The sequence below is a fragment of the Manis javanica genome, chromosome 11 (assembly GCF_040802235.1).
Source record: "Manis javanica isolate MJ-LG chromosome 11, MJ_LKY, whole genome shotgun sequence".
In the NCBI taxonomy this organism is placed as follows: Eukaryota; Metazoa; Chordata; class Mammalia; order Pholidota; family Manidae; genus Manis; species Manis javanica.
In genome coordinates, this window is record NC_133166.1 from 29,162,740 (window position 1) to 29,189,140 (window position 26,401).

At 48.7% G+C, this 26,401-nt stretch overlaps 2 protein-coding genes across 15 annotated transcripts in view; one reads left to right on the forward strand and one right to left on the reverse strand.

Moving 5' to 3' along the window:
* TUB (TUB bipartite transcription factor) overlaps positions 1-11,659 on the forward strand; it is an 88,139-nt gene extending 76,480 nt beyond the window's left edge. For both annotated transcript variants that reach the window (XM_017651088.3, XM_017651089.3), the window contains exons 2-12: positions 375-426; positions 839-1,001; positions 4,375-4,518; positions 5,759-5,926; positions 6,913-7,034; positions 7,455-7,652; positions 7,939-8,051; positions 8,901-9,018; positions 10,548-10,646; positions 10,858-11,029; positions 11,464-11,659. In XM_017651088.3, the coding sequence (XP_017506577.2) occupies positions 375-426; positions 839-1,001; positions 4,375-4,518; positions 5,759-5,926; positions 6,913-7,034; positions 7,455-7,652; positions 7,939-8,051; positions 8,901-9,018; positions 10,548-10,646; positions 10,858-11,029; positions 11,464-11,597 (1,483 nt within the window). In that variant the 3' untranslated portion in view covers positions 11,598-11,659. The remainder of the gene's footprint in view (positions 1-374; positions 427-838; positions 1,002-4,374; positions 4,519-5,758; positions 5,927-6,912; positions 7,035-7,454; positions 7,653-7,938; positions 8,052-8,900; positions 9,019-10,547; positions 10,647-10,857; positions 11,030-11,463) is intronic.
* Positions 11,591-26,401, reverse strand: part of RIC3 (RIC3 acetylcholine receptor chaperone) — a 56,151-nt gene continuing 41,340 nt past the window's right edge. For 9 of the 13 annotated variants that reach the window (XM_073216117.1, XM_017651081.3, XM_017651083.3 and 6 more), the window contains one exon: positions 14,658-20,295. In XM_073216117.1, the coding sequence (XP_073072218.1) occupies positions 19,862-20,295 (434 nt within the window). In that variant the 3' untranslated portion in view covers positions 14,658-19,861. The other 4 variants (XR_001851778.3, XM_017651082.3, XM_017651084.3 and 1 more) reach the window with 4 other exon arrangements.

Genomic DNA, 26,401 nt, shown 5'->3' on the forward strand with positions numbered 1-26,401 from the left:
TGGGTCTGAAGTCCAGCCTTCGGCCTGGCTTGTGCCTGATGCCTCTGGACAGGTTTCCCTGATCTCAGTCAGGCTTGGTCTTGCTCATGGGTGCAGGGAAAGTCTCCTCCTGTACTTACTGGGCCCAAGGATGGCTGGGAAGTCCTTGGGGCCGTAGGGATCCCAGCAGGAGATAAGCCCCCAAAGTGGCAGAAATGTGGCTGACACCTTTTTGTCTCTGGCTGGTTCCCAGAGAGTAGCTCCACCCTTCCTCCCTCTCCCATGTACCTGGGGACTATGAAGGGCTCTAAAGAGCACAGATGTGCTGGGGAGTGGGCTTGTTGTCCTGTCCTGGCACTTGGGCAGGCCCTGAGTGCCCCTCTCTCCCTTTGCAGTGTCTTAGATGATGAGGGCAGCAACCTGAGGCAGCAGAAGCTTGACCGGCAGGTGAGTCTGGCTGGGGCTGGGTGGAAGGGCAGTCAGCACTTGCCATGTGTGCAGAGGGGGAGGGCTGTCCCCCTTCCTGGGGTGATCCTGCCTGGTAGGGAGAGGGGGCCCTCCCAGAAGAAGAGGGGTGAGCTCTCTCCTTTGCAGCTCAGCATTAGCACTGCCCCAGTTGTGGGACTTCTGCCCAGCAGGCAAGCTAGGATGGCTGCATTTGGAGGCTGGACATCTGTGCTGTAATCCTGCCAGGGCAGCCACATGGGCTGAGTTTTCCCTCCTTTTCCTGGACCCCAAGTCTTGGAGTGCCAAGGACGTGAGATCTTGGCCTAGAGTGGGCTGTGGACCCCATTGCAACCTCTAGAACCTAGCTGAGCAAGGAAGGCCCACCAGCCTCTGCTTTTCGGTGCCTCTGTAGCGGGCCCTGCTGGAGCAGAAGCAGAAGAAGAAGCGCCAGGAGCCCCTGATGGTGCAGGCCAATGCCGATGGGCGGCCCCGGAGTCGGCGGGCACGGCAGTCAGAGGAGCAGGCCCCCCTGGTGGAGTCCTGCCTCAGCAGCAGTGGCAGTGCCAGCTACCAAGGTACATGCCGCCCTTGGGACAGCTAGCCTGGGGGGCTCTGTGCTGTGGCGTCACACCCTGGCGCTGCTCCAGGGAGCTGGTCCGGGGCTCCCTGCTTACCTGGGCTGGCGAGGGGCTCACACTGTCAGTGTACCCAGGCTGGGTGTGGCTCCCAGCCCAGGAAGATAGCTGAGTGGAGTGGCCGCTGGGAGGCTGGGACCTTGGCTCCATCTGGCATATGCTCAGGCCCTCAGCTCCTGAGTCAGGTGTGAGGAACCAGAAAGCTAAAACTTTATGAATCTGAGAGTTCGAAAGTCCAGATTTCTGATACAGAGCATTTCCCTGAGAGCAGGAGGTGCTCCAAGGAGCAGAACAGTCTGCTCCCCACCAGCATTCCACCTCCTGAGAGGAATCAGTATCAACATCTTGCCCATACCTGCTAGTGTCTCTTGTGACAGACACCTGTTGCCTTCCCTCCCTGGGTTCCCTGACCTCACTTGGTCTATGTGGCTTCTGACTGCAGGTCCCTTTGCAGCGCCCTGGTGATCAGCAGCCTCCAGCTGCCATCTTTGCATGCTCTGGTTTTCAGCAGAGCCCACTTTGGGGTTGGGGTATTGTGGGGAGGCGGGGCGGGAGTCTGTGCAGCTCAGGCTGGGGTGGGGGTTCATTGCATCCCTATGCTGGGGACCCTCCCTCCTGCTTAGATTAAGAGTACCCCAGGCCAAAGATCCATCTTTCTGACCCTGAAAGGAGGACTCAGACTCAGTCCCCACTGTCCCTTGCTGGTGCTGGTAATCCTGGTGTTTCTCCAGCAGATAGTGGTTATCAGAAGGTTGCAGGCATCTGGCTTCTTCAGTTAGAAGGAGCCTTAGCAACCATGGCACTCCCCTCCCTTCCTTGGCTGCAGCCTCCAGCCAGTTTGAGCTCCTGGTGGTTCTCTTGGCAGGGCTAACCTTTTTCTATCTAACTGCTGGGCCCTCCCACTCCCTGCCTCACAGCGTCTCTGGTTCTGCTAACCCAGCCCTTAGCTCACTGCGTCCCCTTGCTGTGCCTTGGAGGGCAGCAACTGGGTATCATTCACCTGGCACCAGCCTTGGCCCACAACGAGCTCCATGCCTGCTGTGCAAACCCACCCTGCCAAGGAAACCTAATCACGTCTAAGAATAAAGGCTGTCTTTGGGCGATGGCCAGTGGCCGAGCATGGTGCTAGGCGCTTTACCTGCATTACATCATTTCACCCTCATGATAATGCATTATCCCCATGTGATCATTAAAGAGCTGGGCTCCAAGGGGTTGAGCGGCTTGCTGCTTGTGGGCATCAGGGCTGGGCTTTGACCCTCGCTTGTTGGTCCAGATGGCCTTCCCATTATTTTGTGTGATAGGAAGCCCCTTTATAGTAATTCCCCTGCGTGTGGTTCAATTCAGCATCCAGGGCCACAGCTGGTGTCTGTTCTCTACCGGAGAGGCCCTTCAGAGGAGGGGAACAGGGACCTCAGCCCAGCTCTGGCGTCTCAGAGAGGCAGCCCCAGCTGCTCCACAAAGAACTGGCCCCCGGCCCCAGCCTGTCCTTCCTGCTCACACTTCCTCTCTGCATGCCGTCCCAAGGGCGGCCCTGTCCTGCAAAGAAAGCACCCACTGTTCTGGGATCTGTGGAGCCTGGCCTGCTGCTGTGTGGGCAGTATGGCCCCAGGACCTGGCCATTCGGGGCTGCATGTGGGACTGGAGCCTGCTTCTGAAACTCGGGATGAGAGGCCAAGTTCCCAAGCCTTGGAGGAGTCTTGCGGGGCACTGATGTGTAGTCGTTGGCAGGTGCTCGCTGAGCACTGGCTATGCCAGATCAGGGCCCGGCCTGCCCAGAGAGTGCATGACCAGTCGGCAGACGGTTCCTGGGCATGCCGCTGGTCACCTGCTCACTTGTAACTGGGAGTGAGTCACTTACCCCCTTTGGGCTTTTCTCTCCCCCTAAAGTGGGGAAACTTCTCGTGTCACGGCTTTGAAAATTGAAGCAACCATCGTGGGTTCCCAAGTCATATCAGCTAAATATGCTCTCTTGCTGAGACTCCAGACCAGGCTGGGTGCATGCTGCTTCTCTGGGGGTCCAGTCTTTGCCCACCTCTGAATGTGGGCGAAGCCCAAAGGAGGTAGCTGCACACCGGGTTTGCAGACTTGGGATTGATGTTTCCAAGAGCACCCCAAGCCCGACCTGCAGCGTTCACTGCCTCTGCCCTCTGCTGGCTCTTGGTGTTAAATACAAGGGATCATTCCCAGAGGACGATAAGGGAGTTTGACAGAAATCAGAGCTGAGCTAAGTTATCCCAGTAAACAGTTTTGACTTTCTGTGCTTGTTCATATTATATATTCATCAATTTCTTAAATATTTATTGAGGGCCTACTTTTGGCTCTGGATTGGGAGCTAGGGGTCCAGGGTGAGGTCTCTGTTTTCTCATGGACCTTAAGGTCTAGGAGCAGAGAGAGAGTTGAACAGGCTGTCCCAGGTGTGCTTTGCAGAAGGAATGGCAGAGTCTTCTCCCAGCCTGGGGGCCTGGAAAGGCGTCCCTGAGGAGCTGAAGCCTGAACTGGGATCTGCAGGTGGTGCACGGGGGGAGGGCAGCCCAGGCAGTGGAACAGCTAGGACACAGCACGGCACTTCGGCATGAGGGAGTGCAGTCTGCCCGCTGCACTGAAGGAGCCTGGTGTGGCCAGGACTTGGGGGCCCGGCAGGTGATGAGTTAGGCCAAGGGGAAGGCAGATGGAGGAGCCAGACTTGTAGGAGAATGTTGGTCTTCGTTTTAAGGGCAACAAGAAACCATTCAAGGACTTTGAGCAGATTGGGGTTCTCATGTGTGAGGAATTCAGAGGCCACCCAGCTGTGACCCTTCTGATGCCTGTCTGTTGGTGTATGTAGCTTCTTGTATCCCAGAGTTACCTCCTGCCTCAGGGTGCTCCAGCACCCCAGGCTCTGTAGCTCACCCCAGGAGAGCCAGTGCGGGCTCCCTGGAGTGCCTGCCCTAGCTGTGGGCTCTTCCAGGAGATGCAGCCCTTTCTGTCTTCATTCACCATCTTGGATGACCTGTATTCAGGCTAACACTCCCCCCCTGCCCAGGCTCAGATGGTTTGCTGGCCAGAGCTGCAACTGCTCTGCTTCTTGGTTGAACAAGTTGTGGGCTGGACTGTTGGCTTTATCACACTGGGCTGGGGGTGCTGCTTCCTTCCAGCTCAGCCTGCACTGAGTGCCTTTGCCTGGTAGAGATGGGCAGTGCAGAGGCCTGGTGGGGTCTGGGCGGGGGGCTGGGGACTTGGGAAATAGGCTGGGAAGTGTGTTTGAGATGGAGCTCCGGTCTGACCTACTGCCCATCTCTCTCTCCCTCCCTGTCTGGGGCTTTCTCCTGAGCAGTTCAAGAGGCCGACCCACTTGCTGGTGTGCAACTGGGAGCCGCCCGCCCACCAGCACCAGTCTCTGCTGAGAGAACCAAGGCAGCAGCTGCGCCAGGGGGCCAGGGCGGGGCCTCTAGGAAGGAGAAGAAGGGGAAGCACAAAGGTCAGCTTGCCTTCACTACAGCCTTCCTCAGGAGGCCTGGCCTCCCTGTGGGTTGTGGGCAGGCTTATCCTCCAGGCGGGGTGGTGGCGGACAGGGCAGGAGGCCCTGGTGAAGGCACAGAATGGCACTGGGTCCCCATGCCGCTCATGGGAACCCTGGGCTGGCCTATGGGTGTGGGCAGGCTCTCCATACTGCCAGGAAGTGAGGTCCAGCTCAGCTGTGGCCCAGGAAGCCCCTCGCCCCAGCCTGAGCACCCTCTACCTCCATCCTGGCCCAGGTTGCTTCTCCATCAGGGCTCCCTGCCTCCCAGGTAGCCTGCTGCATCCCAAGGTGGCACTCAGTCCTCGTGTGGACTTCCTTGCTCCTCTGGTCCCAGTTTCACCCTCCAGGCCCATGGTCCCGTCTGTTCCCTCCACTCCTCTCCCTCCAGAAAAGATCCCCCGAGATCAAGGATGTTAGAGTGGCCCCTGCCCAGAGTCCCTTCTCTGCTGACCTGACGCTGTTTCCTCTACCCTGAGCATGTGCAGTGATTCCCAGGCTGCTGGGTCCTGGAGGACAGTGGTGTGTCCACATCCATGGGCTTGTGGAGCTGACTTCAGCATCTGGGGCACAGCCCGGCCCAGCAGGCTGGGTACTGCCTGGGTGGGGCAGGCCTTGCTTCTGTTACTGAAACTACAGCAGCTTGTGCTGGAAGGCTGATAAGGGATGGGAGCCCCTGCATCTGGGACCATGAGTGTATGCTAACTGCAGTCTTTTTTCTCAAGGGGTTCCATGTGTTTTTAATGACGTGTGTGAGTCGGAAGGGGAAGGAAGTATGAAGTCTGTGTGTAAAAGAACATCATTCCTAATGCCCTTTAGGCAGCCGGCCAAGTCTGTGAGCAGGTGGTGGCCTTGGCTACGGTCTGGAGGGGTTCTCGTTCTCCACTGAACCTTTTTCACTGTGCAATTGGTTTTGTAGATGGCTGCCATCTGCCTATGGATGGGAGGCATTTCAAACCAACCCTCAGCAACTAGTCTGGGGGAAGAGCAGAAGAAACAAAGTCCATGTCCCTTCATAACTTACTGATCATTAGAGGCTGACAGCAGTTATTAGTTCTTTTAAAAATTAATTTTGCAAATAAAGTTCTGCAGAGGGTCCCCCCACTCATCCCTCACCTGCTTCATAGATGTCTAAGAATCTAGACTCTGCCCTCCCTCTCCCGACCCCTGGACGAGACTCAGGATTGTCCGTGGCCTGCAGGCACCAGAGGGCCAGCAGCACTGGCAGAAGACAAGCCTGAGGCCCGAGGCCCGGTGCAGATCCTGACTGTGGGCCAGTCAGACCATGCGCAGGACACTGGGGAGACGACAGCCGGTGGGTGTGCGTGGCCCAGCAGGCAGGACCTCCGTGCCACAATGCAGAAGAAAGGTGAGCCCCATGGGGTCCAGTGACACCCGAAGCTCAGTCCTAGGTTCTCAGAATAACCCTTATTGAGGAGCATGGCCTTCTTGTGTCTGTTGCAGCCCTTCCTAGGCTTTGATGGGGTATGCCCTTGGAGACCAGTGAGAAACTTGGGCTGGGGCTCCTGATAAGGCCAGGTTCGGGGAAGGAAGTATGAAGTAGGGTAGCCAACCAGTCCACAGCCCAGCCCTGTCTCCACCCCCATCTCCTGCCCTCAGGAGGCCCAGGTTTGGAGACAGATTTCCTTTCCCTTTGGTTCCTTTATAAAAGCTCCTTTTGTAAAATGTTCCATGTCTCCAGAGCTACAGGAAGCAAGGCCAGGATTCAAGAGGCAGAGCAGACCTTCCCAGGAAGCCTGCTGCCCAGATAGTTTCCCTACCGTGAGCCCCTGGTGCAGGGTGGCAGAGGGAAGCCCAGCAGTGCTATACGTTCTGAGGAACTGGACAGACTTGCTCAAGAAAGGGCTGTTGAGGCAGATTGAGGCTGGAGATGGCATTTGGAGGAGAAGCACACAGAGGGCCCTGGGCAGGTGGGAGGGAAGAGGGGGAGTTGGTGGACCCCATGCATCAGGCTAAGAAGCTGGACCTTTCCCAAGCAGAGTCCATGGCCTCTGCCAGCCAAGGCTTCTGTGTGCCTGAGGCCAGATCTGGAGATTCCCAGATAGGACCCTCCCAGCACAAGGTCAGCTGAACTCAAACTCGCTACATAGGAGACAGGGTTGACTGCCAGAGAGGAGGGGTCGGATGGAGAAACTGAGCTGAAGCTGGGAGGGGGCATGCCCCAAGGATTGTGACCAGCCCCAGCTCATGCAGGCATCTGAGAGTGTCCCTTGTGTATCTGGATACATATGTGAGCGTGTGTGAATGCATGTGCATACATATGGCTGTCAGTGGGTGTCTGTCCAGGTGTGCGTGATAACCACTTGTCCCCTCTTGCTCCTCTGCCTGGTACAGGTGTCTCCAGCAGCATGAGTTTTGAAGAGGAAGAGGAGGATGAGGACGAGAACAGCTCCAGCTCCTCCCAGCTAAACAGCAACACACGCCCGAGCTCCGCTACAAGCAGGAAGTCGGCCAGGGTGAGTGAGCAGCTTCCGCGCCCAGCAGAAACATGGACTGCAGTGTTCAGAGGCCTGTTGACCCAGGATGGAGGCAGAATAGGGTGTGAAGAAATGACGGAGAGTTGGCTTTCCTGGGGCTAGGGGCCGGTGGCCTGGGCTCCCATTCTCTTCAGCCAGACCAGGAGCGTCGGGGAGCTGAGTTGGGCAGGATGAGCTCTGAGAACCTGCTTGAATCCCGTCTCCACCCCCAGGGACTACTGAGGAGGTGACAGAGGGGCTAAGAAGCTAGCTGCTAACCCTGGGCCAGGGTGGCCAGGCCCACTTCCCAGGAGTGCTGCCGTCTCCCACCGCCACATCATGGGGCAGCTTTGGATCCCAGGTCAGCAATTTCAGCTGCTTGGGGTTCCGGGGCTCAGGCTCTTACTGTCTTCCCCTCAGGAGGCAGCCTCAGCCCCCAGCCCAACCGCCCAGGAGCCACCGGGAGATGTTGAGGTCCAGGACCTTGAGGAGTTTGCGCTGAGGCCAGCCCCACAGGGTATCACCATCAAGTGCCGCATCACGCGGGACAAGAAGGGAATGGACCGGGGGATGTACCCTACCTACTTTCTGCACCTGGACCGTGAGGATGGGAAGAAGGTGAGGCTGGCCTGGACTTGCAGTTTCCCCTAGGCAGGCTTGAGGTCCTAGGGGCTGGAATGTGACTGGAAGCCTCCAACCCAGGATTAACCTTTCAGCTCTCCCCAGAGACAAAAGCCTCCATCACGGAGGGTGCACACCCATTTGCCAGTGTGTGCATGTGTATGCACATGCATGTGGTCTGTAGCTGAAGCAAGGGGAGGCACTTATGGGAGTGGCAGTGACACTGTGATGGTGCGTGACCAGAGGCTGGGCCAGGAATATGACCTTTCTCCCCTCTTCAAAGGTGTTCCTCCTAGCCGGAAGGAAGAGAAAGAAGAGTAAAACTTCCAATTACCTCATATCTGTGGACCCAACAGACTTGTCTCGAGGCGGGGACAGCTACATCGGGAAACTGCGGTACCAGCTCCCCCAGGAAGCAGTCGTGGGCAGGCTGCCTGTAGAGGGCATCCCTTGTCCCTGAGGGAGATCTTGGCCAGAAAGGGTTGGATCCTGTCCATCAGATCCAGTCATACGCCCAGGTCTGCCAGCCTAGAGCCAGACTTGGAGCCGATCTCAAACATCCTTCCCTAAGCTGCTACCAGGCGGGTGGGGACACAGGCCCACCAACCGTGATGGACCAGGCTCCAGGATGTCACTGCAAATGTAGGCTGCCATGAAGAAATTCCTTGGCACATGTTCATCACAAGGGGCAGTGCTGAGCGTGAGCCCTTGAGGGAAGAGTGAGCAACCTGGGGTGGGAGGAGGCTCTGAGCTAGGCCTCCAGAAGGGAGGGTTTGCTGAGGATCAGAGTGCCAGATTTTGGGAATGTAAATCAAGCTTAGAGGCAAGGAGCTGAAGCTGTAGATGGCACTAGGACGACCCAAAGGCTGGACAGGACAGGGACCAACTCGTCCACTCTGTAGGGTGCTGAGTCTCCTCTACAGCCTTGCCAGAGGCCGTCCTGCTTGCTCACCTCCCATGAGGGGCGCACTTCTCTTCCTTCTGGACAAGTCTCTGTGGCACCCATATTGACCTCCCTGAATTGCCCCATTGCACTAAGATTCCTTTTGATTCAGCTCAGAGCAAGTCCAGGCCTTCTGCCCATGAAGCACCTTCAAAGATGGGAATTCAGTGACCAGTGTGCCCAGGTCTGTTCCTAGCCTAGCCCAGAATGCTTTGGAGGCTCCTCACAGGACAGACTCTGAGCTGTTCCCTGTCCTGGGGCAGAGGGTGCATGGCCCTCTACTAATTGTGCCTGTCATTCAGGTCCAACCTCATGGGCACCAAGTTCACTGTTTATGACAACGGAGTCAACCCTCAGAAGGCATCCTCCTCTACTTTGGAGAGTGGAACCTTGCGTCAGGAGCTAGCAGCCGTGTGCTACGTGAGTCCTGGGTTTCTCTTCCCCAAGTTATATGTGATACTTGGGAATTGCTTCATCTATGGGGTATCTCATTCATCTTTGTGGGTAGACAAGGCTGCACGGGTGGGTTGCCCTCTGTGGAGTGGCCCCTGTCTGCGACAGGGGCCCCAGACCTCTCCTGTCTCAGAACTCAGACCACAGCTGGCTGGCTCCTGGGGAGCTCTGGGAACCAGGCTGGACTGTATGCAGCCCAGGCAGGAAAGAAAGTGGCAGGAGGCCTGGGTTTTTGTTGGTGCATCCCTCCAGTCCTCCCTCTGGTGTCCAAGGCCCTGCATGGATTATAAGGCCTCTCATAATCTACTCAATGCTCAACCTAAGAGCTTGGTCCTATGCTTATTATACAGATGAGGAAACAAGCTCAGAGGGTGGGTCAGTTGCCAGTGTCACACAGCTCATAAGTGACCTTATATAAATACACGGGATTTCTTCACTTCATTTTAAAATGAGGGCTTGATAACTCCATCGTGCTGGGCGTGGGCACTTCTTGGAGGCCAATTGGGAATCCATAGCTGTTTTGTGTGGTTGTAGGGTGCCACCTGCTGGTCAACTCTAGGGAGACAGCCCAAATCTCTTAGATAACTGAGCCCCACCTGTGTTCCAGGTACTGTTTGAGGCACTGAGGATATAGTAGTAAACAAGAGACATAAATTTATACCCTTATGGGTCTTAAACCCATACTAGGGGAGATAAGCCATGAAACAGACATATAAGTAAAATTAAAGTGTTCCTGATAAATGTTAAGAAAATACAAAGCAGGGAAGAGGGATATGAAATGTCCAGGAGTGTGCAAACTGTTGGCAAGGATGGCAGGAAGGGCCTGCCTCACTGAGGTGGTACTTGGGTGAAGCCCCAAAGGAAGGCACCGCCAGCTGGGTAGGTGCAAAAGTCGTGGATACCTGGCTTGAGAAGAGCAGAGTGGGTGCAGTGGCAAGGAAATGTGAGGCCTTGCAGTTTGGGGTAGAGCCTTCTGCTGTTACTCTTAGTGAACTTGGGAGGGAATTGAATCGACTTAACAGGACTGCCCACTGTTGTGTGAACAGATGACAGGAAGGAGGGCGAGGTGGCCAAGGGTGGAAACAAGGAGTCCAGTTAAAAGCTATTCGAGGTGATCTCAGTGAGATGGTGGTGGTGGAAAGTAGTCAAATTCTGGATATCATTTGAAGGTAAGAGTTGACAGCATTTGCTGATGGATTATAAATAGGGTGTGAGTGAAAAAGAGGAGTCAAATATCTTTCCAAGTACTTTGCCTGAGCAAATGGCAGAATCGAGTGGCTGTTAACTGAAGCAGGGAGGACAGTAAAAGGAGCTACTTTGGGTAGAGAGGAGATGCAGGAGCTCAGTTCTGGGCATGTCCAGTTTAGTGATGCTTATCATACATTCAAGTGGAAATAGTGAAAACCAGTTCATCTTTATTCCCTTCAGCCCAGTCTCTCCAGTAGGTAGTAGAGTTCTTAGATGGCCATGTTGAGTTCTCTCTCTCTATTTCCCAGGAGACGAACGTCTTAGGTTTCAAGGGACCACGGAAGATGAGTGTGATTGTCCCCGGCATGAACATGGTTCATGAGAGAGTCTCTATCCGGCCCCGCAACGTGAGTCTCTACCCCTCCCCTCCCCTGTCCCAGCCTCTGCATGAGCTTCTAAGGGCAGAACTCCAGCTGGTATGTATGTGTAGGAGAGAGAGTGTGAGAAGCCCTGGAGGTCTAGGGAAAGCTAGAGACCCCCACCCCTGGAGTGGATCTCTCTTTGGGGTGATCATGGTGCCAAGGCCTGGGCCTGGCTCAGGTGAGGCTGCCCTCCCAGGAGCAAGAGATGCTACTAGCACGCTGGCAGAATAAGAACATGGAGAGTATCATTGAGCTGCAAAACAAGACGCCTGTCTGGAATGATGACACACAGTCCTACGTCCTCAACTTCCATGGGCGCGTCACACAGGCCTCCGTGAAGAACTTCCAGATCATCCATGGCAATGACCGTGAGTGTTTCTGCCCTCACTCATAACTGTCCACTTGGTACCGGGGCCCTTAGCTCAGGGTTTAGCTTGCCTAGCCCTGCCCAGATAGGCCAGAGCTTAAAAGATGTGAATCATACAGCTTAGATTAGATGTAAAGAACTTTTGAACCATAATGGCTGAGGTGCTCTGACTGTGCCCTCAGCAGTCTCAGGCATGGGAACCCCCACTAAATGGACATTTTCTTTTCCTGTCTCTTGGTGTTTATATGCATCTTGCTCCTTGGCCATCTGCTTTCGCTCCCCTGCCACTTCCCCATTGGTCCATTGCACCTCTTTTGGCACTCCCGTGGCATCTCTGCTTTGCACTCTCTCTTCCCTCCTGTGAGCTGGGTGTCTGTCCTTCCCCATCTGCACCGTCCTGCTCCGTCTTTGCGTCTCTGCTGCACCTGGCTCCAGCGGACTACATCGTGATGCAGTTTGGCCGTGTGGCAGAGGATGTGTTCACCATGGACTACAACTACCCACTGTGTGCGCTGCAGGCCTTCGCCATCGCCCTGTCCAGCTTCGACAGCAAGCTCGCCTGCGAGTAGAGGCTCCCGTGCCCTTTGGGGTTCCCCGGCCTGGAATGGAGCCACCTGCCTGCGGAGACAGCTCTGCCTACCCTCTGTATATAGGCGCCCTGCCAGATGAACCTTTGGCTCTCAGTGGGCTTCCTGGCCCAGCCAGCCAGGAACTGGCTCCTCTGCTGCTGAGGCAGAAGAGAGAGAGAGAGAGAGTGTGTGTGTGTGTGTGTGTGTGTGTGAAAGGACCAGAGTGAATTCTTTCTGTGTCCCAAGAACACACATGCCCACTCTTGGGTTAGCATCCTGCTGCAAACATGTTTGCCAGGCTGGGCAGGCAGGAAAGGAAGCACAGGGCAGGGCTGCTGTGGCCCAGCCAGCCACTCGGCCCAGGATTCAGGTGACAGCAGGTCCCACACAGTGAGGGTAAGCGCCTGTGTGAGGGGTGGGGCGGGGCCAAGGTGGCACATCAGCTTTGGACAGCAAAGGGCAAGGTAGCCAAGCCTGGCCCTTACAGCTGCAGAAAGTCCTCCCATGTCAGGCCTCAGGCCGGCCTGGGAGAGGTTCTGGAGGCTGGGGAAGTAGGCAAGACCTTGGCAGGATTGCGGGGGCCCAGCTGTGGGAGTTGGCTGGTGGCCTAGGGTGCTCACTCATTGGATTTCTCTAGGTTTGCTCTGTGTGTTGCACGGAGGCAGGAGGCAGTTGGCCCTTTAGGCCAGATGTCTTCGAGGAGGGGTAGGACACAGGCTCAGCATGCAAGTGGTGGTAGAGAGGCTCCCTGGATCAGAGCTGTCTTGGGAACTCTGTCAACTGTCCAAGAGCTCTCAGCTGACCAGCCACCTCTGCGCCACCCCCAGGAAACATGTAAGGGGCCCAGGCGGCCAGCCCCAGAACAGGCAAGCAGGCTTAGGGCTCTCGCTGCCGCTGCACTGTCCCTAAGCTGCGTGCTCCGGTGCTCCTGCCTGTGCTTCAGCCCCTGTGTAGTCTGGTGGCTGAGGGCTCCCTGCGTGGTCCTTGGGTGGGGATGGGACGGGAGGAGAGAGGGAGTATTTCAGCACCAGAGAGAGGAGGGAGCAGGATCCTTAAAGCTCACCTAGTACAACCCCATCTCTTCAGGCAAATCATACTCAGAAAATGGGACTTGCCCTGGGCCACTTGCTGGTTAACTGATAGGGTTCAGAACTTCTGCTCCCTTGATTTCTTTGCTCCCACCACCTCCCAAGAAAGTGCTGTCTCCAGCTCTCTAGCCTCCCTGGGGCCCAGGCTGCATTCCCTCCCCTTTTTGCCTTTTTCCAGACACTTCGAAATGTCAGAGTTGATAAACGAAAATGAAATCATTTCAGTAGGAAATCAGGCAGCTCCATTTTGTAGCGCATTCTGATCAGGACTGGCCTATGCCTAGCTCCTACACAAGAGCAGGCTTTAGCCTGGCTGCTGCCCATTTCTCTGCGACAGGTGGTGTGTGTGTTCTGGGGCTAAGCCTGATCTCCCTCCAATGCCATCCTCTCTTTCTCTTGAAGGCTTGGCAACATTAGTTCTTGCCTATTTGCCACTTACCCTGGCTGAGGCTACCTGCTCAGATGAAGCTGAGAAATCAGTGGGAAGTAAGCAGTGCCTCATTTCAGAGTAGATGTGCTTGGAAAGGCTACATAGCAACTAATTTTTTAAGAAAAATCATAGTCATACCTTAGACATGCTAGTGAGGCTCTGTAAAGCGAAGTGAAGGAGTCGTCATCTTGAGTGGAAGTAGTGTGCTCATTTCCTTGTATTCAAGGTTCCCGTTTTGAGTGTGGAAGCAAGGCATCCCTGTCCTGGCCGCGCCTGGCCGGCACTTTGGGCAGATGTCTCTGTGAGGTGCCCTCCACTCTGGTTTCTAGACAGCTGTTGACTTGGGGCCATGTTGAGGACACTAGAACTTCTTGTCCTGGGCTGTTCCATTTCTCAGTGAAATGCTGTAATGCCACCCTCCTTTCCTAACTTTGAGAACTGCTGACATTTGGGAGGATGGCAACTAGATGATTTCTCTTTGGGCCTATGATTTTAAGGTAGAACAGTTTGATTTTGGATCCTAGTGAGGGGTGGGGGATTCTGGGGGCAGAGGTGGCAAAATCAGAAGCACAAGTGAGAACTCTTGCCCTTGCTGTCTCCTCTGACACACAGTAGGAGGCCGGCTCTCAGTATTTTGGTGGGTCAGGAGCAGGGGCTGCACATTCCAGCCTGAGCTTGGAGAAAGGTAGCTCAGCAACCAAACACTCGTTGGGCACTGAAGTGACAAGCAAGAGCAGCTCAGTCACCTACCTGAGATCCAGCTTCACAAGTCTGTTCTTAAGACCCCATCATAGTGATGCTGCCTTTCCATGGTTCCAGACATATAAAGCTGCTCGGGCTCCTGGAGACCACCTGGGCTCAGCCTCTCCCACATTAAGGGTTCTTGCAAAACCCTCTACTCAGATGGCCACTGGGTGAGCTGGGATCATGACAGAACGAGCAGTGCCAGCAGGAGTTGGGCAGCTGGGACTGTGGGCATCCCCTCAAACTGCCCCCAGACAGTTCTGCGGAGTGGTGAGGCTCACTCCCCCAGCTCTTCTCCAGTTCCAGCTCTGCTTTCCTTCTGGCTCCAACGTGCTCGTGTCTCTGTGTATTGCGGGGGAAAGGGGCAATTGGCAAAGAATCCAGATGTTTCTTCTGTTTCTGAGGATGAGTAGGAAAGGAATGAGGATGTAGTTATGATCCCTTGTGGACTCTGTTCATTTGTTTCATGCTCTGATCAGAAAACATACCTGGGAAATTTCTCCAGCTTTCTCCCAAGATTCTGGCTGGGAAGACACTGTCCCAAGAAAGTTGTTAGCTTTTCAGTTCTCATTCTGTATTACCTGAAGAAATCGGTGTGTTGCATGCATGCTTTTGGATCAACCTGAACATGGTCTAGTGAATGTGCCTTAAAAATCACAACACTAGCTCTGAAGGAGCATGTAAAGTCCAAACCTGTGCTGAGGACAGATTTTGGAAGCTGGGGAGTGTGATAATCATAAGCTAGAAGAAAGCTTTTGGAGTCCACCTCCAGTGACAAAAAGGGCAACAAAATTGAAGTTTGTCTGCACTCTGCAAATAGCAGATAAATACCATTTATTAGAGGCAGTTCTAAATTTAACAAGCAGCAGTGATGATTTCAAACTAAGAGGTGCCCACAGCTCCATTAGGCAAGCACACATTCCATCTCCTAGATGTAGTTCCTGGTTTGCCTCACTGAAGGAACACTGGCCCTCCCCTCTTGAATCCCTTGTGCCAACCAAGATATCCCTGTGACTCAGGATGCCAGGCAGCCCCCTGTGGTGCCCCTGCACTCAGGGCCTAGAGCTGGGGTCCCGAACTGCCCTGGGCCCTGGCGGATAGAACTGTAGTAACTCCCAGGAACAGGTCGAGGATGGGTTGCATACTTGTTAGTTATCTCAGGATGTGGGGGAAAAGTCACAGCAGAAGTATTGTGATAGGTTTGGTTTTTGAATTTCCCAACCAAGTTGAGAGGCATGTTCATCTTACAGAAAGCACCACTGTGCTGAGAAGCCATGGGATTTTGAGCAAACCACATAATTTTTCTAGGTCTCTGTTCTCATCTACAAGGTAAGAAGGCTGGGCTATCAAAGCCTGCAGTAGGATTCAGGGTGCATGAAGGCGACTCTTGCTCTCCTCACTACCTTTTCCAGCTCATCACTGTGCCTTTTTTCTTTCCCAAGAAGGATGTCACACCCCTTTCCTCTTCTGTTCCACTCTCCCCTCCCCCATCAGGTCCTGGCAGAGCTGGAGCTTAGGCCAAGATCCAGAGTTTCCTAGAGGATGACTTACAAGGGCTTAGAAAGGAAAGCCAACTCTGGCCTCTTTAAATCCTGCATTTGGTGACAAAGGGGACTTGCTGGGAGCATATATTTAGCCAGTTTTCATAATGCCTAGAATGTGTGTCTGTTTGCACAAGACTGTCTTTTCCTATTTTAGAGTGGTCATTTTATTTTTGTTCAAAATTATCTGGAGTTTTAGATGAACTTGCAAAAACTGTGCTTTTATTAAGTGACTTTTTGAATAAACTCTTTGGTATGTGCAATGACAAAGTTGGTATTTTCCCATGTTGACACTATGTATGTTGTAGAATTTAGTGTTTGTCTAAGTACAGACCATATATCAACAAATTAAACTTGAACTGTTTTAACACTGCTGTGTACGTTTTTCCGCCTATACCATTCATCCCTTCTGGATCATAGCTTGTTTAGAAATAATGACACGTGGGCCAAAACTGTCTCCCCTCTGGCTCTGCTTTTCAAGTTTAAGGATGGTCAGAACCATAGGCAAAAGCTGGGAAGGGCTGGAAAAATAAATAGAAGGTGCTTAAGTTGGAGCAGACCTCTGCAGGGTCAGCTGGGCTGCTGGTTCCTAAGTGTCCCAGCCCTTGGGAACAAAAATGGCCCTAGAGATGAAAAAGGTAGGAAAGGCCCAGGTGGTAGAAATAACAAGAAGATCAGCCCCTCCCTTGACTCCTCTGGCCCTGTGCAGTGCCCAACCTACTTAAGCAGGACTTGGACATGCTTGGAAATTTTTATCCTGTGGCCAATCTGAAGCCAAGAGCAAGGGAGGCTGAAAACAGACATGAAAGCTAACAGTCTGCTTCTGAGGGAAGTGGTCAAAACTAAAGTTACCCAGACTGCCAAACCTTGGGTACTGGGCCACTTCCTGACTGTCAGTGGTCAAACAATAGCCCAACAGGACTTGGTGACAGTGAGGCTGCTATCCCATGTAGCACATGCCACACCCTGGACAGACACTTCATAAACTATCTCTCATTTAGTCATGCCAACTCTACACGGTGGGTGTTACTCCCAGTTCATAAATGAGGAAAGGTTAGAAAAGGTTTGTATGAATGTAGTCAAGGTATGGATATTGTCATGCTTTTTCTCTACTGCTGGATAGAGAAATAATATTGCTCTATTAAGAGTCTGGATTGAGGGGGAATTTAAGAGTGTATAAGCAGGTTGGCTTATTTTTTATGCCAGCTTTGGAGTTTTTCTGTGTTCAAGTGCAGCTCGTGCCTAACACATGGCCTAGCTGCTTGGTTCTGCCCCTGGGGGAAATGGCATGCACAGGGTATTACTGAAGAGGTTTTGGTTGTTTGGTGGTCAGGCTGAGGGCAAACCTTAAGTAGGAATGGGCAGGGTGACCATATGTCCAAGACAGTCCTGGTTTACCCCTATTATCCTGGCATGATGATTAAAGTTCCCTTGTTTCAGAGTATTGCAGGTGGGACCCTAAGTTGATCACCCAAATCACAGAAGGTGCAGTGTGTGGTTCTCACAGGCCATCTCTGCTCCAATCCAGATATCCCCCACTCCTCACTGCACCTCCCTGGAACCTAGGGCTGGAGCTCACAGAGGGCCTTCCTTATGCTCCGTTATGACCAGGAAAGGGGGTCTCTCTTAGCTTGGACTGCCCGCTTGATTTGCCAAGTGTGGTCTCAAGTGACGCAATTGTTTCCCAGGCCAAGCACCTGCTCCCAGAGGGGCGCCTTCGTGCCCTGCCACAGTGCCCAAAGGGCCCTGAAGACCTAGTGCCAGAGGACTGATCAAGTTCACAGCCCAGACCAGTTCTGAGAAATGAAGACCATCAGTAAAGAGAGCAGGCATAACAACAAAAACCAGCCCCATGATTTTGGTCATACTCAGTTATATATACATATAATTGTCATCCCTGAAGGACAAAATAACTCTGGAAAATCCAAAAAGGACCATCTAATCTGAAATGATTGAAAACTGCATCAAAACTTGAGATATAAATACATTAATATATTTCTATTGTATAAGCCTACCAAAAACTAGGGCAGTAAGAGCCATCATGAGGTCTCAGTACTTCTGGCAGGAACTGTTCACATAAGCCAATTTCCCCCAAAGGTTAACATTCAAAATAAAGAGTTGGTTATGCAACACCTTACATACCAGCCTCAAATACCTGAGCATCCACATACTTTCACACCCCACTGCTTTCTCCACTAACCCTCTTCCTGCCAAGAATGCCCTTTCTCTTCCCTTCCCACCTGGAGAAGTTCTTAGCATGCCTCAAGACCCACCTCCTCTGTGAAAGTACTTTGGCAAAGACTATCTCTTTCCTGTGCTCTTGTACATTTGGGTCCAAATTTCAATTACACCATAGAACCCTGTACAATAAAAGTAAATTTGCTACCACTTACTAAGAGGTTATCACATACAAGCTAGAACCAATGCTGTTTTACAGGCACTGCTGACTGCATATATTCACAACCACTCTGTGAAACCCGGACTTTTACTCCTCTACATTAGAGATGAGAAAGCTGGGATTCAGAAGGGTTTGAGGAGCCAACACGATTCTATAGCTAGAGCAGGAAGGGATGAAATGATGACTGACATTTCTCTGCCTGCAGAATTCACAGTCTTGAGCCCTTTCACATTTCATTTAAAAAATAAGTTGGATAAGGCTCCCACATTAAACTGAGTTCTTTAAAGGTAGGAATTGAGCCTTCTGTTCCTACTGCCTAGTTCACAGCATTGTCTGCTAAAAGAACAAGTGAATAAATACATCTCTCTCATAAGGAATCACATCCTAAAGTGACAAATTTGCTAGGGATCCAGGACTCCTCATAAATCAGCCCTTCACAGTAAATGAAGGGAAGTAACAGAAAACATCAAAACAGTAAAGAGCACCTAGATTATTTTTTGCCTTTACCATTTACATTTAGATTATTTTCAGTACATTTTAAACTGCAGTCTTCAAAGTGAATCAAATGTCCCAGATAGATGCAGTATACTTTCTATAGACCCAGTCTTCAGTGACTTCGCTGTAGTTCACTAACAAGATAGACCTAGCAGCAGCTGACACATTATCTTAATATCCCACACCCTCTGACAGCAATCCGTATGCTTCTGTGTGTGATTTAAACTATTTTCCTTGCATCTCTCTCATGCGAGGAACAATGAAACTCTAAAAGCCGTATCTCCCTTTACATAATTTCTTAATTTTCAAATCTTCCACAATTCCTGACTGGGAATTAAATCATGTAAACTGAATTCACTCATCCTTACCTGACAGAATGCATGGGTGCCATCTTGTCTCAAGAAGACATGACAGACGGCAGGTGCAAAACCAGACTTTTAGTTGGTCAAAATCCTCCCAGTCCTAACCTGCCTCCTAGCATCTCCAGCTCTCTTAAAAGATTCAGATATCGGAATGTAGAACAAGTGGTCTCTTCCTCTGGGCACTTGGTTCTCCCCAACACACACACTCTTCAGCTGCCCCGTTGGGCTGGCACACTGTCTCCGAGCTCAGTCCTCACTTGTTTCAATTCATATGGCTATGAGAACAAACCTCCCAGAGGACACAAAACATTCACAAACAGCTTCCAGGCCAAAAGTGAACAGTTCTCTCCCCATCTCTGGCCCCCTGGCCTGAGCATCTCAGAGCAGGACCACACCTATGGGCAGCAGCCTCAGAGCCTCAGGCCTTGGCTCTGCAGAACAAGGACTGAAGTCTCTATCTAAAGCTTCCTCTGGACACTGAAGGCCAGAGGTACAAAGGCGCTTTTGGGTTTGGCAGTTCTGATAGGCAGAACAAGGATAAAGGAAGCTAGAAATCCAAGCAATATCAGAGCAAACCAGTCCCCAACAGGCCTCTGGGCTCATTCTAAGGTCAGTGGGAATCTTCTGCTACTCCGGAGTAAAGCAGATACCTGAGGAGGCATTAATGCTCCACATCGAGGAAGGGGCTTCAGCTTAGACAGCAAAGTCTTACCCTACCTGCTCTGGCCCCATCATCCCCACAAACAAAATGTTCTCTTCTTTAACCCAGGGGACCACTAACCTGCTCGAGGTCCAGAGAACTGGACTCTGAACTCTGCACTCTTGCAATCTTAAATCCTCATCATGTGTAAGCTGGTGTTCGTTCACAGGTAAGCCATCTGTTACTGCCAGCATGCAGGGCCAGACCTCTGCCCCTGAGGACACGACAGAGCAAACACAATCACTCAGTGAATCAACTCTGATGAGAGGAAGGCAGGAAGAGAAACAGTGACACTGTCTTGTGTTCATACAAATCTCTATGATGTTTCCCAAGGTGACAGGTATGTGAGCATCAGCAAGGATACTTGATATCCATGGGGGTGGCCTGACTGTCTATGGTACTTAAACACAGAGAATGAAGGACTGGGCACAGGGCCAAGGATGAAATCTAAAGAGAAAGGTCACCTTGAAACTAGAGTCATGGATACTTCACCAAACTGGCTGTCTTCACTCTACACCCTGGGGGTTCCGCTGCCTCAGTGTGCCACTTGTACATGCTTCATCAGTGCTGATGCCCAACCCGGCACCACTGAAGGCCTGGGGCCACAGGCCTCTGGTGGGTTCCTCAGGCTCACTGCAGTTGTCTGTGCTGAATCCAGCATTCTCTGCCAGAACAGTGGGATCCTCTTCTTCATGAAAACAGCAGGCACACGTTTCTGGCTTTGGGTCACAGGAGGTAACAGAATGAGCTCCCTGGGCTGTGGGGTCAATGGGCATTTCCCAGTCCACAAGGCCTGCCTCTTCCTCTAGCACTCCCATTCTTTCAGCAATTTCTTCAGCAGAGGGCTCTTCTGGCTCAGGGTAATCCACAAGGATTGTTTCTTGCCTATGCCTGACGCAATCTGAAAGGTCATAAATTGGATAAGTCTCTTCAGGGTAACCTGGAGAAAAGAGTAGCACAGTCTTACAAAGAATCTCTCTTCAAAGCAAATCAAGTACCAGGCTCATAGAGGCTTCTTAGGCAGCAGCCATCCTATCCCAACAAATCCATTCAAGAAATCACTAAAATAACTCTTAACAGCTCTAAACTTTCACTTGAGTTAATTCCTAGTGATCTGGCTGACTATCCCAGTGCTCTTTGAAATACAAACTAATTCAGATGGAAAATCCCTTCTTAAGTGCAGGGTGCTGGGGGCAGAGAGTAAGTCTCATACCTTGAGATGGCACAGTAGCAATGAAGATTAAACAAACAACACGAGCCTTCAGTTAAAAAAAAAGTACCAAACACCAGATGGAGAGAGCATAGCTCAAGGCTAATATTTATAATTTCTATTTGGAACCATTTCCAAATATTCCCAGGGGGGAAGGGGAGAGGGGGAAAGGAATGCTAAGCTCTTTGAAAAATACACTGAAAAGCTGCCTACTAATCAGAACAACTGAAGTGGCTTTCAAGTGTCAGAACACTCTCGGAAGACATGCCCAAGATCCCGAAGGACAGCACTGCATTTTCAGAAGACAGAATTCCCATTGCTGGCTTCTTCACCTTCAGAGATTGGAATAAAAGAAAACAGCAAACTGGTAAACAAAACGAGTAATACTGGTTCTGATTCTAACTATGATAATGAGGAGAGAGAAAATGTTGCCAAACTAAAGAATGAAATGAAGTAAACCTGTGTGAGCCAGCTGAGCAGAGCCTGAGCAGCAGACGGGCTGTGCCCGGAGCTCATATGCCAGTGGTGGCAGCAGCAGCCATGCTCATTGAACAATGTCCAAAGCTGGAGAATTCAAAATCCATCTGCACATTATGATAATTGGCAAATTCAACCCTAACGTAAACCACTTTTTGCTTATAATTTCTGAAAAGCAGGGGTCTTTCTGGTACAGTTTGACTATGAAGAGACCTTTTTTTTTTTTAATATTTACTATTTTTTTCTGATTACTATTTTTTTCTGATTATAAAGTTTGAAAAATACAGACAAGTTTAAAAAAGAAAATACAAATCACCTAGAATCCCACCACTATAATAATTGGTTATATATTTATATATGATAAAAAGGACAGAAGTAATATATCTATCTTTTCTTTTTTATTAAGGATCATACTGTATAAAAAATGTATACCCTGATTTTTTCATTCAACATTATACCATGAGCATTTCTCTATGTCATTAGGCATTTTAAAGTTGGTTGCAAAATATCCCATCATAGAGCCACAAATTAACATGATTAACCATCTCTTCCGTAAGACATTTAGATTCTTTCCAATTTTCCCTTTTTGTAAGTAACATAGCAGTTAAGATCTCTGAATATAAATCCATGTCCACTTTTCTTTTTCCTTAAGATACACTTCTAGAAATATGAAAACTAGACCAAAGAGAATGGACATTTTAAAAGCCTTTCTTACACTCTGCCAAATTTCTCTCCAGAAGAATAACATAAATTTTTAGTATTACCAGTGATGTAAAAACAGTTCATCTTATCACATCCTCACCATCACTGAGAACAGTGTTAAGAATCTTGCAAATGCAGTCTTGATTCCCAGGTTTACTGTGTGCAGAACGTGAGGTGTAGCTAAAGAGGCCTTCACAGCCTTCTTGGTCAAGAGCAGGGTTTGGGGAGCTTACTTGCTAGTTAGCTCCCAGCCGCTGAAGGCTTAAGAGAAGTCCATATTCTGGCATGTTCCTACCTTTTCCCCACACCAAGAACACAGCTTACCTTTGGACTTCTATGGCTATCTGCTTTGGTTTTAAGAGGGGAAAGCCTGCCGAGGAAAATCAAATAAGGATTTCACACAGCTGCTGAGGCAGCCCATGTCAGACATTAGTGGTTACTCAAGAACTTCATTGAAAATATGAGCCAGAAACCCACTGGTCTTATGAGGAAATCTCATTTCAAAACAGGGGAGGGAACCAAACTGAGCAAACTATATATAAACAGCCCCTAAAAACCAATCAAAGTGGAAAACAGTAGTGAATGCCAGTCAGTTTATAACTGATATTCCCAGTAATATTCACAAGGATATTATGCTGTTAAAACCAACCAGCTTTCAATGCAAAAAGGGGAACAAACAGGAAATAAGAAAGAGCTATTAGAAGCAGAAAGTCACACTTATAAAAAAAAATTTTAACTTTATAGAGGAAGGAAACAGATTGAAACAGATACAGCTGAAAATCAAATTAGCATATTCGGATCCAAGCTGAGGAGTTCTCCTAGGACAAAGATAAAAATGACAAATAGAGATTATGAGAAAAATGATAAGCTGCTTGGAAGACTGATCCAGGAATATCCAATCTCAGAATTACTAGAATTTGAGAATGAGAAGGCAGAGTAGGTTAAATGGAAGCAACAACCAAAGAAATTGTAGAAAAAGACTCCTTTAGCTGAGGAAGGCCTCAAGTCTTCACATGGAAAAGACTCATTAAATGATAGGCAAAAATACTACGAGAAATCCACATTTATACTCCCTCAGACATAGGCCAATGAACCTGCCCAAACTCAAAGTTTTAGGTATAAAACGAATATAAATTTTCAGACAGAAAACAATAAACTAACTAAAAATAGGCTGCCTATTGAGAAAAGAATCACACTGGGACAAGATTTTTTTCATTTTCAACATCAAATAAAGGGAGACAATGAAGCAATGTTTTCAGACTTAAAAAGGAAACAGCATGATCATGTACTATTACACCCGTCAAACAATCACTTGTAAAAGGTAAAAAATGGTATGTGGAGATACCCAAGTACTCAGAAAATATATCACTCCATGTAAGGGAGATGGGGGATGCTTAGTGAAGTATTCTGACAAACACAAAAATTAATCAAAAATTTAAATTTAAAAAAGAAGATACTGTATACAAGAATGTGGCGAACAATTAATTAGTAAGAATTATCAATGTAAAATAATTATTGATGTGGGTTGAATTTTAACACCACTGTTAAATACTTAGAAAAGGCTAATATCTTTAAAAATTACTATCACTTGTAACTAAAATTCCACATGATCTCAACGACACCTAAGAGGTGGGTAGAATATAAATATGATAAAAGATTATACCTTATTTGGGAACATCATTATATAATGAAGATTTGGAGGAAAAGAGGAATTTCAATTTTCCTCAATTACTAGTGAGACTGGGATACTTTTTTAATGTTTTATAGCTAGTTGCATTTTTTCTTTTGTGCACTGTTTACATAGGAAGATATCAGTGTTTCCTAAGTTATAAACTTTATATACTGAAGCTATCAACTTTTTTTCAGTCATATTTGTTGTAAATATTTTTTCCATTTAATGTTGCCTTTAACACTTTGGTATTCTCTGATCTACAGAAAGTAACAGTTTTATGTATTCAAGCTATGCTATCCTTTCTCTTACAATTGCTTGTGCTGCTTTTTAAAAATTAATTTCTGAGATAATTTTAGATTGGCGTGTAGTTAGAGGTAATACAGAAGTCCCATGTACCCTTTATCCTGTTTGTCCCAATGTAACATACTGCAAAACTACATCATCATAGCCAGGATTTTAATATTGATAAGTCAACATGAAGAACATTTCTCTCACCACGAGGATCCTTTATGTTGCCTTTTTATGGCCATACCTATTCCCTCCTGCCCTCATTTCCTCCTTAACCTCTGGCAACTACTATCTGTTCTCCATCGCTACAATTTTGCCACTGCAAGAATGTTATATAAATAGAATCACACAGTATGTAAACTTTTGGAATTAGCTTTTATTCCCCACTCAGTGTAATAATTATCTGGAAATTCATCAAGGTTGTTACATGTATCAACAGTCTGTTCCTTTTTATTGCTTTGTAGTATGCCATTGTATCAAAGTATGACAGTTTAACCATTCAAAGGATTTTTTTTCCAGTTTGGGGCTACTGTAAATAAAGCTGCTAGAAATATTCATGTACAGGTTTTACATGAACATAAGTCTTAATTTCTCTGGGAGAAATACCCAGGAGTATAATTGCCAGGGTATATAGTAGTCGCATGTTTAGTTTTTTAAGAAACTGCCAAACTGTTTCCAGAGTGGACAAACATTTTACATCCCCACCAGCAATGTCTGAGGGAAACTAGTTTCTTCACATCCTTGCCAGCATTTGGTCTTGTTACTATTTTTTATTTTAGCCATTCTAATAGGTGTGTAGTCATTACCTCATTGTGATTTTAGTTTGCATTTCCTTAATGGCTAATAATGTTGAACATCTTTTCATGTGCTTATTTGCCATGTTTATGTCCTCATTGGTGAAATGTCTGTTTATTATCTTTTGCTCATTTCCTAACTGGACTGTTTTGAGAGTCCTTTATATACTCTAGATATAAGTCCTCTGCTGTGTATGTGATTTGCAAATACTTTCTCCTACTGTGTAGCTTGTCTTTTCATCATCTGTTTAACAGGGTCTTTTGTAGAGCAGAAGTTTTTAATTTTGATAGAAGTCTATTTTATCAATTTTTCCTTTTATGAATTGTGCTTCTGATGTCAAGTCTAAGAACTCCCCTAGATCCCAAAGATTCTATTTTTTTCTAAAAGTTTTATGGTTTTACAATTTACATTTAAGTCTGTGACCATTTTTAGTTAGTTTTTGTATAATATATTGAACTTGGGTTGCAGTTGTTTGCTTTGCTATGGATACCCACCTGCTCCAGCAACATCTGTTGTTGAAAGGGCTGTCTTTCCTCTGTTGAACTGCTTCTGCACCTTTGTCAAAATCAGTTACACATATTTGTGTGGCTCTATTTCTGGGTTTGCGTCCTGTTCCTTTGATCTGTGTCTATTCTCCTACACCAATACCACAGTCTTGATTACTGCAGCTATGTAATAAGTTTTGGAATCAGGTAGACTGATTTCTCACACTTTCTCTTTTTTCAAAATTGCTTAGCTATTATATTTCCTCTGCCTTTCCATACATATTTTAGAATAATCTTGTCTGTATTTACAAAAAGAATGTTGCTCAGATTTTGATAGGGATTGCCTTAAACCTGGTTTGTGTGTTCCCTGCCAGTGTACAGAAATACAATCAATTTTTTATGTCTATCTTGTATCCTACAACCTTGATGAACTCACTTATTAGTCTAGGAGTTTTAAAAATATATTCCTTGGGGTTTTCTACATAGGCAATTATGTAATCTGCAAATAGGGACAGTTTTATTTCTTCCATTTTGATCTACATGCCTTTTATTTCCTTTGCTTGCCTTACTGACCTACCTATAACTTGCAGCACTCTGGCAAGTAAAAGTAGTCATCCTTGCCTGCTCCCAATCTTAGGGGGGAAAGCATTCATATTTCACCATGAAATGTAACACTAGCTGTAGGTTTTTATAAATTCTCTTTATCAGGTTGAGGAAATTACTGTTTCCTCTATTACTATTCTTCTGAGAGTTTTTTTTCTTGTCTTTTTTAAATGAATGGATCCTGCATGGCTTCTAAGCTCAAGGAGTCCTTTCCTGCTAATGGGCTAGTACATATTCACAACCATTTTTTCTAGTTTTTAAGGTTCCTCTGTTCCATCCTTAAGTAATTAGTATATCTGGAATTATTTTGCTATTAAATGTGTAGGCTCTTACTTCTGCTCTGGCAATAAAGAAGCATGGGGACTCATCTAGGAAACTGAATGAACCATATGAAGCACCAATTTCAGGCATGACATAATAGGTAGTGTAATATGAACTCTGCAAAAAGGGAACGAGAGCCCAGTAGTCTCAGTGAGTTGGGAACACGTTATCAGTGTTCAGGGAGGCCAGGGCAGCTAGGATTTACAGAGCAGAGTACTAGAAAGAAAGGAGCTTCACAGAGAAAGAGCTCCAGAGGTCTTCAGAGGGAATTCTTCATGCTTTTAAGCTGAATTCCGACCTGGGCATCTTATCTGTTAAAGAAATTCAACTCATAGTTATATAAGTCTTACCACAAAGAAAACTCCAAGCCCTGAGTATCAAAAAGACAAGAAATAACAAGTGTTATGGAGGACGTGGAGAAAAGGGAACCTTCATGTACTGTTAGGGGGAATGTATGTTGGTGCAGCCACTATAAACAGTACAAAGGTTCCTT